The sequence below is a fragment of the Crinia signifera genome, chromosome 6 (genome assembly GCF_055691185.1).
Source record: "Crinia signifera chromosome 6, ASM5569118v1, whole genome shotgun sequence".
NCBI lineage: Eukaryota > Metazoa > Chordata > Amphibia > Anura > Myobatrachidae > Crinia > Crinia signifera.
The window spans coordinates 126,394,661-126,410,125 of NC_139222.1; the positions used below are offsets into that span (position 1 = coordinate 126,394,661).

General features: G+C 47.3%; 1 protein-coding gene and 1 long non-coding RNA gene across 3 annotated transcripts in view; one reads left to right on the forward strand and one right to left on the reverse strand.

The window, feature by feature from the left end:
• Positions 1–8,554, reverse strand: part of LOC146008124 (uncharacterized) — a 204,980-nt gene extending 196,426 nt beyond the window's left edge. Inside the window, exon 1 of the long non-coding RNA XR_014444462.1 lies at positions 8,470–8,554. This is a non-coding gene — a long non-coding RNA (uncharacterized LOC146008124). The remainder of the gene's footprint in view (positions 1–8,469) is intronic.
• The window catches only part of SKAP1 (src kinase associated phosphoprotein 1), a 489,215-nt gene continuing 481,904 nt past the window's right edge, over positions 8,155–15,465 (forward strand). Inside the window, exons 1-2 of one of the 2 annotated variants that reach the window (XM_083147061.1) lie at positions 8,155–8,197; positions 9,336–9,441. In XM_083147061.1, coding sequence (XP_083003187.1) covers positions 8,179–8,197; positions 9,336–9,441 — 125 coding nt within the window. In that variant the 5' untranslated portion in view covers positions 8,155–8,178. Of the gene's footprint in view, positions 8,198–8,492; positions 8,700–9,335; positions 9,442–15,465 lie in introns of those variants that run through there. The other variant, XM_083147060.1, reaches the window with a different exon arrangement.

Below are 15,465 nucleotides of genomic sequence, written 5' to 3' on the forward strand. Positions count from 1 at the left end.
TTGGCCCCCAAAACACCGGGATTTCAATCCCGGGATTGGAGTTTCCAATCCCGGGATTTCGGGATTAGACTGCGCATGCGCAGTCTAATGCCGGGCAGCGTCTGAGCGGGTGCTCAGCAGCTGCCCGGCTTCTCCCGTCCCGGGCAGTGCGGCTCTGCGCAGCGTGACGACGTCAGAGGTCACGCTGCTCAGGCCGCACAGGCTGTCTGCCTCCCTGCCTCCATCCTGTCTGTCCCCGGATCAGAAGCAGCGGACCTGCCGGGGCACCAGCGGACCAGCCCGGGCTGTCCCCGGATCAGCCTGCCCAGCCATCCTGTCCCTGGACCAGCCCGCCCGCCCAGCAATGGACCTGCCGGGCCACCTGCAGACCAGCCCGGGGCTCCATCACCCCATCTCGCCCACCCACCCGGCCGCACCACGCATCTGTAAGTAAATATGCGGGGCGGCCGAGGTGGGTTTTTAATAGTAGGGAAGCCAATCCCGGGATCCCGGGGATCCCGGGATTGGGCATTTTTCAATCCCGAATTCCGGGATTGAAAAAATGCCCCGGGATTGGCTTCCCTACTCACCAGCTGTCCGACACAGCAAATGCCCCCATCTAGCCAATGCCTAAATGCTGTAAGGTCTAATCCAAGAGGGAAGCAGCTATGTGCCAGGAAGGACATTTACAAAGAGGATCTGGAGGAGATAGAGGGGGATTTCCTAAGGGACTTCCAGGAATGGGGGCTATACAGTAGGGTGATCGAGACTAGGAGGAGAGGGGAGCCATGTGGCATAGGTATCTCCTGTTGTTCGATCTGGACCTACTGCATCCACGAATTCCCCCTTGTACACTCAAGGATTCTGGATAATAAACAAGCCTTGTAGTATCCCTGGATAGAGGTTATTTGTAGTTAGAACTTGCGCCTATTGCTGCCTGGTGGATTGTTGGTAAATATGGATCACCTCTCATGCACACACACACACAGACACACACACAAATAGAATAAAAAATATACCAATATCCTTTTGGCGCTGATAATATCTTTCCCCTCTATCTTTTGACTCCACAAGTGGGTGTCTTAAAAGAAAAGGGAAAAATTGGCCACAATAGTGTATTATTGTTGCAATAAAGTAATCACATATAATGATTCCTGGTAAAAATTACTCGGACCCTTTAGAGTTGTATACTTTCCCAGTATATAAATCAAGCTTTTATGGGAGTGGTATTGTCACCATGAAATCGATTCCTTTTCCAACTCCAATGTGCATATATAATACAGGGGAAAAAAACGCATATAGTTTTTAATAAAATTCATAGAAGACATGGGGCAGTATTCAATGAGGCTGATTCGTCATGTTCTATTTTCATGCTCTAAGGTGAATCTTTTTACTGAAAAAGTGAATCACCCTATTCAACGAGCAATATTCACTGACTGCGAACAGTGAATGATGGACAATTCACCGCCTGATAGTCTCCGCAATTCGCAGTGGTTTTTCAATTGGTTTTTCAATGGGTTTTTCAATGTGATTCGCCGTGAGTGTATTCAATGATCAGATAGCTAATTTCTTTCTAAGTAATTTTCTTTTTTTTTTAATTCAATGGTTTTTATTGATTTTTGCATGATTAGAAAACAAACAAAACACACATGTAGACACGACAGTATGCATGTGGTACAAAGTCAGGTGGTAACATAGTACAGAGCAGCCTCCTAACAAACAAATAACCAAAAGCAGGACATTACCAATGTTCGCTCGGTCACACATACACCCGAAGGCGCCATTCGGGTAAGTGTCTAGTGCAAACAAACAGAAGTATATTAAGACAGTCTAGATAATGAAATGTACTAGCACAGCTGACTCAAGATATAGGCATATATTCAATGCCGTGGGCGAGCGGTGACTGCGAGCAGGACTTTTTGCTCGCAGTCACCGCTCACCCTGTCAGTATTCAACTGACACCCCTCATTAGCAAATTCCCCCTCGCTCCGTTTTTTGAGCGAGGGGGAATTTGCGAATGTGCCTCCAAAAGCTGCGAGAGCCGAGGCTAATTACAGCGAGTTTGCTGCAGTTTAGGGGAATCCTCGCAGTTTTGTGACTGCGAGGATTCCCCTGGAACGTTGCATAGTGCGAGCGGCCGGCGCGGGGGTTAAACTGCGAGGATCACTGGTTTTCTGTGATCCTCGCAGTTTAACCCCCTCGCCGGCCGCTCGCACCGGCATTGAATACTGGCCATTGTCAGGCGTACCACTGAACTACTTGTTTCCTAGCACGGCGCCCACGATTTTCAGTCGTATGGCATCTTATGCATTGTATCGCATCGCATGCCATATAGGCACATGCGATGCGATTTTGGCCCCCTATACGATTTTTTATTGTATAAGCAACCTAATGGGTGCTTACAATGCTAAATGCAACCTCACTATGAATGCCAACCTGAAGCGTGGCGAGGGGCGGCGGTACACGTCCTCCGACCTTTTCATACCCCCACTATCTAGATAGTGTGGCGAGTGCAGCGAGCCCCGTGAGGGGCCAAATATTACTTTACATGTATTCTGCGTCCCCTCGCCGGCTGCCGGGGACAGGGACGGGGTGCAGGGGCGCAGGTGTGGGCAGCCGCTGATTGACAGCGCAGCGGCACTGCCCGCACCCAGGGAGGCAGTGGTGTTTTTTTTAAAGGGAACGCTCCCCATAAAAAACTCGCCCAGTGGGGAGCGCTCCCCCCCCAAAAAAAAACCACTAAAGGGGTTAAACCCCCAACACACTAGTCGACTCCCTGACGATCATGATATTGACAGTGGTGGGGTGCAGTTCGGGTCCCAGCACCTGAGCAATGAATCTGGAAGGTGCCGGGATCACACATGCGCAGATGCCGCTGTGCAACTGAGTATGTGCATACCCCCGCCTTCTATGGGCTGCACCGACTTATTACAGGAAGCGAGCTCTCGCTTTTGGCCACCCACACTATCAGTCTGGGAGGTTGGGAACACCTTCCAATGGGACTGCCTTGTGTGTCTGTGACTGACATGAAGGACTCCCATAGGAAGTCAATGCCAGTCACAGTGAAGCCAGTGCAGTCTCATCAGAATCAGCTTTATTGGCCAGGTATACTTGCGTATACTAGGAATTTGATTTCGGTTTGCTGTGCAGAAGCCAGGTGGGTAACAAGTAAACAGCATACAGTATAAACATTTAACAATATAAACAGGTGGGGGAACAAGTACAGTCATGCAGAAATTTATTCCGAGAGGACGCCGTGTTAGATTATGTGAAAAGGGTTATGGCGCGACTAGACAATGAGGTGTTCATGTGTCAACAGGTGAACCGCTCGAGGGAAGAAACTTTTTAGGCTTCTGGTGGACCTAGTGGGCATAGCCCTGTAGCGTCTGCCTGATGGCAGCAGGTTAAACAAGCCATGGCCAGGATGTAGTTGGTTCTTGACTATCTTCGTTGGCCGCTTTTTTGCTCTGGACAGGTAGAGGTCCTGTCCATCCCCATGATCTTCTCCACAGTTCTGACTACCTTTTGGAGTCTGCATTTGTCTCTCTCGCTGGCGGAGCCGTACCAGACCAGTATCAAGGAGCATCATGGACTGCAGCTGGCTCACTGGCACTAAAGCCCCGTACACACCGGGGAGATATATTGCTCAGCCATATATTGCTAGCAGAGATGGTCGCTGATGAAAGGGAACCTCTGCCGGCGGTGCCCCAGGAGGTAATCAGCTGGCCGCAGGAGCAAGACCATATTTCCAGTGATTTCAGCCCCTATCGCCCCCGTGTGTATCGCACGCCTGCAACCATATTTCCAGTGATTTCAGCCCCTATCGCCCCCGTGTGTACACAGCTTAAGGGAGTAACAGATATTACCTGGGAGCTCATAGGTAAAAACTGCCACTGGTTGCTTGTCAAAATACAAGTCAGTAATACTCTTCTGGCACCAGAGAAATGGAAGTAAAGTTTGGTGCCTGTGATATAGGCAGCTGTGATTTCCTACTGCAACTGCCAATGCCATTTAAAAGGAAAACACTTTCAGATGAATGCCTTTTTAAGTTAGGCTGTCTTACAGGCACAGTCCAGGGGCCAGTACCCTAACACAGCCAAATGGTGGTGCCCTATTGCTTTCTTATAGTATCATGTCTAAAAGTAATTACTATGGTATTACACAGCACCTACGGGGCCTGTATCTGACGGAAAGGTGATATTTATGCAAATGGTCAATGTTTTCCAACTTTTAATGTATCCAAGTAGTTGTAAAATGTCACACAGCACATGCATGTTGTGTAGGCACATAGCCTCAATAGCGACTGAGATGCATGGTTTCTTAAATGTATTAGAAATGTTTTGTGTTCCTGGACAGTGACAAGGAAATGCACTGAGTGTCACTGGCATGTCGCAAAAGTGGTAGGCTGATGCATAATCACTTACATAGAAGCCTATATGCTTAGGGAGATTATGCATGTATCATGAAGCTACTGCAAGTTTCAATGGAACATCTGATAAACCTCTAAATACTAAACAAGATTGGGTACTCTTTACCTAGCACGGCGCCCACGATGTCCATCGGGGGTAAAAAATCGCGGGCATCGCGGCCATCGCATGCACTAAAAAAACGGGTGCGACGCGATGCCCGCGATTTCCCATAGGGATCAATGTTAAAAGTGTGATTGGACGCGATTTTACTGTTCAATGCCTCAATGCCCGCGATTTTTCCATAGGAAACAATGTTAAATGGGCCACAGAGCCCTAATAGTCCCCCTGAAGTCTGAAATGGCCCCCACAATTGTTAACGCCACCCCACGATCAACGTGAACCCGAAGCGTGGCGAGCGCAGCGAACCCGCGAGGGGCGGCGGTACGCGTCCTCCGACCTTTTCATACCCCCACTATCCACGTCGGCGTGGAGTTGAGAATAGAATAGTGTGGCGAGCGCAGTGAGCCACCGAGCCCGAAGCGTGGCGAGCGCAGCGAGCCCCGCGAGGGGATGCGGATACCTGTGAAGCCCGCAAAGGGACGCGTTTACCTGTGAAGGTATCCGCGTCCGCTCGCCACGCTTCGGGCTCGCCACACTATTCTATTCGCAACTCCACGCCAACGTGGATAGTGGGGGTATGAAAAGGTCGGAGGACGCGTACCGCCGCCCCTCGCGGGCTCGCAGCACTCGCCACGCTTCGGGTTCACGTTGATCGTGGGGTGGCGTTAACATTTGTGGGGGCCATTTAAAACTTCAGGGGGACTATTAGGGCTCTGTGGCCCATTTAACATTGTTTTCTATGGAAAAATCGCGGGCATTGAGGCATTGAACAGTAAAATCGCGTCCAATCACACTTTTAACATTGTTCCCTATGGGGCATCGCGTCGCACCCGTTTTTTAATGCATTTGATGGCCGCGATGCCCGCGATGGGCGCCGTGCTAGGTAAAGAGTACCCAAGATTGTTGCGTCTAATGATGTACAAGTGTCCTTGCACATTCAGCCGAACATTTGTACACCAGAGGAACCACTTTTATTAGCATTAGCATAAAGCCACATACATGACAATGGCTAAAGCAGTCACAGCTGTGCTTACATGTTAGCATGTAAATTGTGTCATCATACATTTGTGGGCATAGCGTGATGACATATTTTGTTATTTTGCATGATGCATGCATGACAGCACAACATCACATGAGCCGAAGTATAGAGTGAGGCACTTAGGACTAGAGGAGCATGCCACTAACATGAGGACAAGCAAGGGGAGGATCCAGGCACTAATACTGTGTGGAATAATGTGTAAAGGGCATTACTGTGTGTGGCATAATGTATTATAAGGGGCATTACTGTGTGTAGCATAATGTGTACAGGGTACTGTTAATGCCAATGAGATTTGATTGACAGATGGTCCAGTCACATGGAAGTGAGGGGAAGGAGAGACCCGCGATGTGCTGTGCTCTCCTGCCCTCAGACACACAGGCAGCACTGCAGGGGGACACCGGATTCACCCCCCCCAAACTGTCACTGGTGAGGCATACCGGTTTCTGGCACTGTGGGGGCATACCTGGCACCGTGGAAGCATATGTGTATCTGGCACTATTAGGGGCATATGTATATCTGGCAATGCACTATTGGGGGGCATATGTGTATCACACCCCCATTTTCATTTGCCGCACCCCATGTGGCTACATCAGTTTTTTGGCGCGAGCACAGTACCGCCAGAGTATTTATTTAGAATGGCACCACAATCAGGCAGGCATTGTTTATCTGGCACTGCTGGGGGGCATTGTGTTTATGGCATTACTGTGGGTATTGGAGGCATTGTGTAACTGGCACTGCTGGTGGTATGTGTATATTTGGCACAGCGTCTATTCAAAGAGGCTGGGGGCATGGCCAGCAGCTCTCACAGCGATGGCCATGCCCCCATAGCAGAAAGAATAGAGGATGTGGCCTCGCAGGAGTAGCATGATAGTAGGTCATGCCCCCTTCGTCACGCACAGATGTCCCTTCTCCTCTGCTTCCAGTGTTGGGAGGTATGCATGCGACATATTGGACAGTGCAGTGTATGGCATATTGTATATAGGGCATTGCGGTATGTGGCATAATGTGTCAGGGGCATTACAGTGTGTGGCATAATGTGGGGAGGGCATTTTTCAATTATTATGCAGATTTTTTTATTTTAGTAGCTCTTCAGGTGGTTTATTTTGTGTACTTCGAGTAGCTCACACCCCAAAAGAGGTTGGAGATAACTAATGCATACACACTAGAGACAATATGCACGAAAAGATCATTAACAATGGTCTCATTGTGCACATCCTTAACGATATCGGCTACACACTACAATATGCCCCATGAACAATAGCATTAGTGTTGTCCCGTGAACTCCTGGGCAAATGATGTAGCACGTACACACTGAGAGTGACATCATCCTGACAATGGCCCTTATTCTGATCGGTGCGGCCCGATCAGAATATGCGGCCGCAACCGTGCAGGCGAATCCCCGCCTTCCATACGGATCGCCACCTGCCGTCCGTATGCGGATATGTGGCGATCCGCATGAAATTGGACGGGGATACGCCTCCTCCATGGTGGGAGCAGCCCCTGCATTCGATGGTCGCCGAACATCGAATGCAGGGCCGCACGCTCCACCAGGTCCCGCAACACAAGACCACACGGACACTTGTCCGTGTGAAATCATGTATAGAGGCGGGCAGCTGACATCCGGCGATGTCAGATGCCCGCCCCGTACACACGCGTCACGGCCTCATTACCATGCATACGCCCCGCGTTTGCATGGGAACGCCCATGAAACGGGGGGCGTATGCATAGGGTAATGAGGCTAAGTAGCCCCTCACGCCCCTCTACGCCCCCTGTGCGGCGTATAAAGAATCCGTGCGGCGAAATCGCCTGCACATGCGCAGAGTGACCTCTGCACATGCGCAGACGATCAACATCGGCGGTCCGTCCGCATGCGGGAATTTCCGCACCGATCAGAATAAGGGCCAATGGCTGAAACATATTGTCTTGCCTATATAGTCAGAATTTTGCTGCATGCACAGACATTGGATATGGGTCAATAATGACCCGCAAGAGTGCGCATCATTAACGATATAGCGCTTATACACACTAGACCAGGGGTGCTCAAACAATTTTGCTCTGGGACCACATCAGACAATAAAAATTATTACAGGACCCCAGAAAGTTACTACAGGTTGAGTATCCCGTATCCAAAATGCTCGGGACCAGGAGAATTTTGGATAACGGATTATTCCGTATTTCGGAATATTTTAATATTTCAATGATGTATTTTGAAGTATCTTGCATTTATGCTGTATAAACACATAATATACACACAAATATATTTTATTACCACATAAAATACACACAAACATATTTTAATTGTTCAAAAAACAAGGTTTCAAAACGTGAAACAAAATGTGTGTACTATCTCAGCACTGAATTTGAATGCCAAGCAATCATTGTCTTGCACATATATAGTGCCAGTTACATATCATGTCCCCAGTGATGCTGTTACATATGTCCCCAGTGAGTTTTTAGCAAAAAAAAAAAAAAATTTTTTTTCACTTTCTGGAATGTCCGTATTTCGGAATAATTCGGATAACGGATATTCGGATACGGGATACTCGACCTGTACTGAGTGGCCACCACATGTGTGGTCAGTGAAGTGAAGTGAGCACTATTGTGACAGTGAGGCAGCGGGTAATTGGGGGGATGGAAAAGGGTGATAAGGGTACGTATGGAAGAGGGAAGCAGTGGGTGTTTATTTAATGAGTTATACCTTGTTTCCACTCCACAGACACATTTGCCTGATGGTCAGCAACATAGAGTCGTGACCCCATGCTGAGGTGGTCAGGACCTAGACAATATGCATATCGTTATCGTGCATATTGATTAAAAATCTCGTCTAGATACGTAGCCAGCTCATTTACTACTTTTCATACGCTAGCCGTACTAGTGATTAATCTTAAATCGAAATCTTCTTAAACAAGCCCCAAAATATACCTCACACCGCCCGGCTTTCTTTGCCGCAGCTGTCGCCCTGTATGACACATCCTGTGCTCAGCTGCAACCGCCCGGCGTCTCTGACACTGACAGAGGGGATTTCCCGCCCTCCTCCCACCACGTGACCCTGGACCACGGCGGCCGGTCGGCGGCTCAGTTTAGCGCTCCGTATCGCGACATAATGATGCAGAGTTTGGCTATTCCGCTGGACGCTATCGTACTTCTTAGAGGTGACTTGCTCCATCCCTATCCGACCTGTTCGGGGAGGGAGAGCTGCGCTGTCATAAGCAGTGTTGGTTGTGATAGTGGGAGAGTGATGTGATGATGTGCTGAAGGCATTGCTGGTGTTTTATCAAGCAGCATGACGCTCTGCAGGTGCTGGCGGCAGACTAGTCATGCTGAGGCTTGTTGTTCCACCTCTGGGGAGCTACTGATGTCTGCCTTATTTTGTTATAGGTGACAGACACGCAGCAGCAGTGGTAGCAATAGTAGGAGCCCACCTGTCCAAAGTGGTAATGAATGAGATCCTTCTCTAGCCTGTCACATCACATGCTCTTATATACTACCAGAACATGATTAATAGGATCACCATAAATAACTCTAATCATATCAGTATAAGAGCTGGTTTCCTATGTAAGCCTCTTTGTGACTGATCACGCTGCACTTTCACACTGTGACTGAAGATTCAGTTTTTATGTCTGTGAGGCTGATAATCTGCATTGTCCATAATACTTGTAGTTTATGTCAATTAGTCCAACGTGTAGGCGTAACAATCCCTGCTAAACAAGGATATACTGTAAGACAAATATATTTATTTGTTAGAATAGCAAGTACATTCCGGACTGAACATTGTGTTTGACTTTCAGATGCAGAGTCTTACCTGTGCGAATGTCTTCAGAACGAAAATGTGAGCCTCCGATCAAGAGAAATTGGAGAGGAATTATTGCGTGGTTTCAGGGATCTCCGTCATAGGTATGACTGTGGTCGCTTTATGTGTAAGTTGTTTACAAACACAATGCATAAAGTATGAGGCCAAAGGTTCTAAGCTTCCTTTTACCTGTAATTTGCAACTGATGGATCTACAGCAGTATATAGATCAAAACATAGGAGTTTTATTAGAGTGTGACAACTAAAAACAGTTGATGACTGGAGTTGGTTAACAAAAATAGACTTATTTTTAAATTCTGTGCACTTTATTTGTTTTTATGTTGTTCTTGTGTGGTGCTGCATACACCATGGGATGCCTAATAACTTACAAATAAAAGATAAATAATAACACTGTTGGTCTGATCGGTGTAAATGGTGCCTAAAATGAATAGACATACTCTGACATTGCATACAATCAGTCGATTTCGACCACATGGGTGCATTAAATCGCATGATTGTATGCAAATCGAATGTCACCCAACGCATGACATTCGACCGGCATGCCTGCCGGTCGAATGTTGCATTAATAGATGTTATATGCTGCACATAATATTTATGTGGTTTTTAACCACATGCGGGAAAGCGGGTGACAGGAAGGCTGGTGTGCGGCAGTAGTCAGCGGTGGGTGGCAGAACTTGGAAAAAAAAAACATTTCAAAAGACTGGGGGGGCTGTTTTGACTGAGAGAGCTCTCAGCCAATCAGGGGGCCGCCCAGTCTTTTGAAATGTTTTTTTTTTTTTCAAATTCTGCTGCCTGCCACTTACTATTGTTGCATGCCAGCCCTCCTGCCGCAAGGTCAGCTACACCACCGCCAGCCCTCTTCCAGGACCTGATGTGGCATCGCAGGTGGCATGTGACATCAGGTTCTCGAAAAAAAAGCACTTGGGCATCATAAGATGCGATTGAATGCGATGGGTCATCGCATCCGATCACATAAGTGTATGGGGTGCATTATGTACACATGTGTTACAGTCTTCATTTGAGGGTTGTGTTTTGCTTCCTTGATTGGTGCCGACGTGTTCCATGATAAGAACGTTGTGTGGTTTGGGTTTAATTTGCATAGCAAAGCAGCAATTAACAGTTTTTCGGAGGGAAGTACACAGAAATAGCCTATCTCAAATCATACTGTGTGCAGTGCTGGTGTTGGGTAAAATAATAAAACTAGAAAGTGTTTTAAAGTGTTTTTGTTCAAAGAAACAAATTTGCAGATTTTCACAATGGAAACGGTCCATTCCTATATGTACTGATTTGACCAGAGGTGTTGATCTTGAAGAACGTTAGATTCCACAATGGGAAAAACTGAATATACTGTGTTTGTATGACTGTTAAATGATGTCTATTCATCACATATTAATCATATGCAGCAAGGGGGGGCTGCCACAATGTGCCCCCTGCTGCCGCCGCTGCTGTGCTTGTGGTCCCCGCTGCTGCCACCGCTGCATGTCCTGGTCCCAACCAGTGCATGTCCTGGTCCCATACTGCGCATGTGCTGGCCCCAGCCTGTATGGGCTGCTTTTGCAGCAGCCCCCGGAGGCATATTCATGGTCTCGGGTCCGGCGCATGCGCAGTATCGTATGCGGTACTGTGCATGCACAGAACTCCTTTTTGAGGCTGCCCCACAGTTGTGCATAGAGAGGCATTCCAGAGGGAGGGAACACCTCCCAATGGGACTGCCTTGGGTGACTGGCAGGTCAGACTTCCAATATGAAGTCTCTGCCAGTCACAGTGAAGCCAGAGCAGTCTCACAGACTGCGACTGGCTTCACTTAGGCATAGACAGTGGCATTTTTACCTGGAGGGGCTGCAGCCCTGCAGCCCATAGGTAAAAACCACCACTGATTATATGCATTGGTCTTTTAAATCCATATACGCTGTGATTAGAAGTTGGATTAGAAATGGCCTAACTGGTCTTCAAAATGTCTGTGACAAAAGGGCTTATATAGTAGTAAATTATGCCAATAAAATATGCTAAAACTGCAATGAAGTGTCTCTGGAATGTAACCATACAGAAAGAAACGTGACCTATTTTCTGCTTCCTGTCAGCTCGTGCAGCAGCTGTCACCACATATACAGTATGGGGATGATATTAACAAAATTCTTTGTGGTTGTTGCATATGTGGGTTAATGCCATTTTCAGATGGCATTAGCCCATTTACCTTACTGAGACAGGCCTGCCTGAGTGTGATGTTAAGTTCCCTCTTCATGGGCTGCAACAGTTCTCAAAACATGTAGTTTCTGGAAAGCCATGCATGTGCAGTAGCTTCCCAGTGTCTGTGTGTAAAAGTAAAGTGATCTCGTATATTTTATTTAATAATCATCACATTGCACAGCAGCAGCTCTGCATGCTATGGTACTTGTGGTATCTCTCAGGAAGTTGTAAGGAGGCGTCTAATGTCACAGTTTGAACATATTGCTTGCTGAAAAAGGTTTCATGTAAAAGAAACAGTAACCATTTTCTCACAGTAAATAGTTGCCTACATTTTGTGTTGTCAGCAAGAGCTTTTAATTAGCTTAATAAAAATACGGAATCTACTGACACTGGGATGTGATGTGTTTTTTTTTTTTTTAATTGACATGTTCTGAATACAAACTACATACAACTGTTCAGTGGTGTTATTTAGCTAGTTTAAAAAAATTACACTTTATTAATATAGACTGATTTATAGCAGTTTTATGTTGGCTGCCATGATGATGGACTGAAAAATATCTGGAAATAGATATGCCTTGTTCTAGTTGTCTGTAGGTTTATAAAAAAATAAAAAATAATTATCATCTTTGATCTTGAAACACAATTGCAAATGACTGCTGTAACATACATTTATGCTAATATGAATTTTTTTTTTCTGCTAAGTGAATTGTTTGGTATGTGAGATAGGAAGGTATCAAAATTGAGTAAGCTGAAAAATGAAGTTAATAAATTACAGTATCCGTATACAGGAAGAGAACTATCAGTTATATTAATAATGTAAACCTTTACATATGATGTAGTTTATGTAGAAAAAAAAACCTTAAGTCTGTATAAAAATGGCAATGCCTTTATGAAACGCAATCGTATAAAACAATAGGAGAAAAAACAAGGGTACTTGTTTCCTAGCACGGCGCCCATCGCATCGTACAACATAAGACTAAATATGGTATGCGATGCGATGTTGTACAATAAAAAATTGTATGGCATCGTATGCCATACAATGCGATGGTATACGATTTTTTATTGTACAACCACCCTGATGGGTCCTTACAATGCAGCGAGCCACCGAGCCTGAAGCGTGGCGAGCGGACGCAGAATACATGTAAAGTAATACGCGTCCCCTCGCGGGGCTCGCTGTGCTCGCCACACTATCTAGAATCAACTCCACACCGACATGAATAGTAGGGGTATGAAAAGGTCGGAGGACGCGTGCCGCCGCCCCTCATTTGCACGCTTCGGGTTCGCGTTGATAGTGGGGGTGGCATGGGGTGCATTTAACATTGTAAGCACCCATTAGGGTGCTTATACAATTAAAAATCGTATCGCATCGTATGCGGCTATATGGCATGCAATGGCATAAGATGCCATAAGATGGAAATCTTGGGCGCCGTGCTAGGAAACAAGTACCAAAACAAGAAATTAATCAGCAGAACTAAAAAAGCAGAGTTCAGAAAAAGGTTTTATTTATATAATAAAAAATATATTTTTTATATTTTTTTTTTATTGAAAAAGTGTAAAGTCAGATATAACATCCACCCAGATAGAGTATATGCAGTATGTCCGCTGTAGAATGGTCATTTCCACCCAACATCAATACTTTCTGTAAGTATAAAGCTAGACAATCACTTCAGTAAATAGCTCTGATCCGACAACAAATAGAAATAAGAGTTTGTACTCTTTGGATCTTGTTTACCAGATGCGTAGTATAAAACCTCCCTGGGTTTCTACTAGTGTGCCTTGAAGACCTATTCTGCACAATAACACTTGATTGTATACTACCCACTCTCAAGAGACACCATTGCAAACTCGTGTGTGGTATGGTGGACGACAGTCAGGATCCAACGGTCACTATGGCTGGGGCCACACATAGTGCAGCCACAGGTCCCATTTAGCTGTGCAGCTGTGCCGGACTATATTCAGCTTGAAATCTGATCGTGCCAACACTATGGCAGCCGCCCTGCTGCTGCTGCTGCAGGGGTGTTTTAGTCCTCTCCCTGCTTGCTGGTGGCATTTTTTCCTGCAGCTAAGCTCTGGCTCTGGTCCCCATTGGTGGCGGTGCGGTCACCCGTTAATGGCAGTGTAATATGTTGCCCATCAGCAGCTGCTGTGGTGGTTGGGGTTCAGTCCCCCATTGGTGACTGAGACAGCGGCAACTTTAAAAAAATTTTTTAAATGGCTGCACCGAGCCAATCGCTGCTTGCAGCATCATTGGCCCTCCCCCTTGATATGGCTATATTAGCCAGCGCGAGACATTGGGGCAAGCAGTTCCATGGCGGAAGAGGAGCTGTGAAGATCTCTTGAAGAGGCAAAGCCCTGGGGAGGCAGTGGCTATGCAAAATAGCTTAGTAGCCATCACCCCCAGGTGAAGCCGTAGATAAATAAAATAATAAAAAAAGATGTGTGGTTATTTTAATATTACCTGTGCAGAGGGTCTAAAGCAGTGGTGTCAAACTCATGGCCCTCCAGCTGTTGTGGAACTACACATCCCAGCATGCCCTGCCACAGATTGTATATAATGGATTGCTAAAACTGTGGCAGGGCATGCTGGGATGTGTAGTTCCAAAACAGGTGCAGGGCCGTGAGTTTGACACCACTGGTCTAAAGGTACCAGTTGGTCCTTAATGGCCCACATACTGGTACATGTGGTACTTGTGGTTCTCCAAATACCAGCTTGTGGGGTAGGCTTGCTGGGAACCATAGTCACACTGTAAAGGACAATATTACTTAATACACAAGCTATCAAACCCGCACCCTCCACCCAGGGATGCGGGTATATCCCCGGGTTCAGCCCAGGCCTTGGGTGGCCAGTAGAGCTGGGACCCCTCATTTTTTGTCCTGGGTTTTGGGAACCAGGGACAGCTGCAAAAGGCCTGTGCTGATTCTAAAAATACGGGGGACCCCCATACCTTTTTCATGCTAAAAGGCTTATCCTGCCAAACAGTTCCTGTTCAACTGCATCATGATAAAATGCTATGTGTGGCCCAAGCCTAAACTGACAACCGAACCCTGGCCGCCAGTACTCTGACAGGGGGTGAGTGCAAAGAAAACCCTTAGGGATTCGGAGGTAGTGGTCCCCCATGTGAGAAAGATTATCCATTGCCAAGCAGGATCCCAACTGTCCAGTGACTTGCGGTGGTGGCTGTGTACAGAGAGGCACTGTTACAGCCACCACCACCCGCCGCCGCCGTTCAGAGTACCCCCCCCCCCTCTCTTCATATATTTGTGTCAATCTGGCACTTAGATGGGCAAGTTGGTAGCCTATGGTCCCGCATCAGGCCATCAGCAAGGACTCCTCATTGGCAGGCTGCTGATGGCAGTTTGGAGAAGCAGTGCTTCGTCTGTACCCCGGGGACCGGCAAGCAGGGGACTGGGGTGAGGTGCCGATCATCCTGCTGCTGAACAGAGTGGGGAAATCTATTCTATTCAGCAAGGCCGGCACCTGCACCGCACCTCTCTGAGTGAGGTGGAAACACTGGAGGGATTGGCTTCCGGGCAGGCTGCGGCGGTGTGTGGTCAGGCTGCCTGACGAACTCCTCACTGCACTTGTCCACGTATCAAGTGAAACAGTCAAGTTGTCCCTGGCTGCTGCAGTGTACAGGCAGCCGAACAGAAGTGAGAGCCGGCAGGTGAGCTGGTGGACGAGCTATGCAGTGGTGCCAGGTGCTTCTTCTGCAGTTGCTGGGACATGACAGGCAGCCAAAGCGCTATGGGCTGACTGCAGGTGCTGCGGCACGCCCCTGTCCCTGAGGCACCTGTAAAGGTGCCACTTAAACTATTATTTTTAATGGGCTTTTACAGCCCTCTGTTTGTCCCCGCCCCTTGCCCGCCCTCTGCTTCTATCTGTTTGTAAGGGCAGCTGGAGGCACCGCTTTCTTTGCCTCT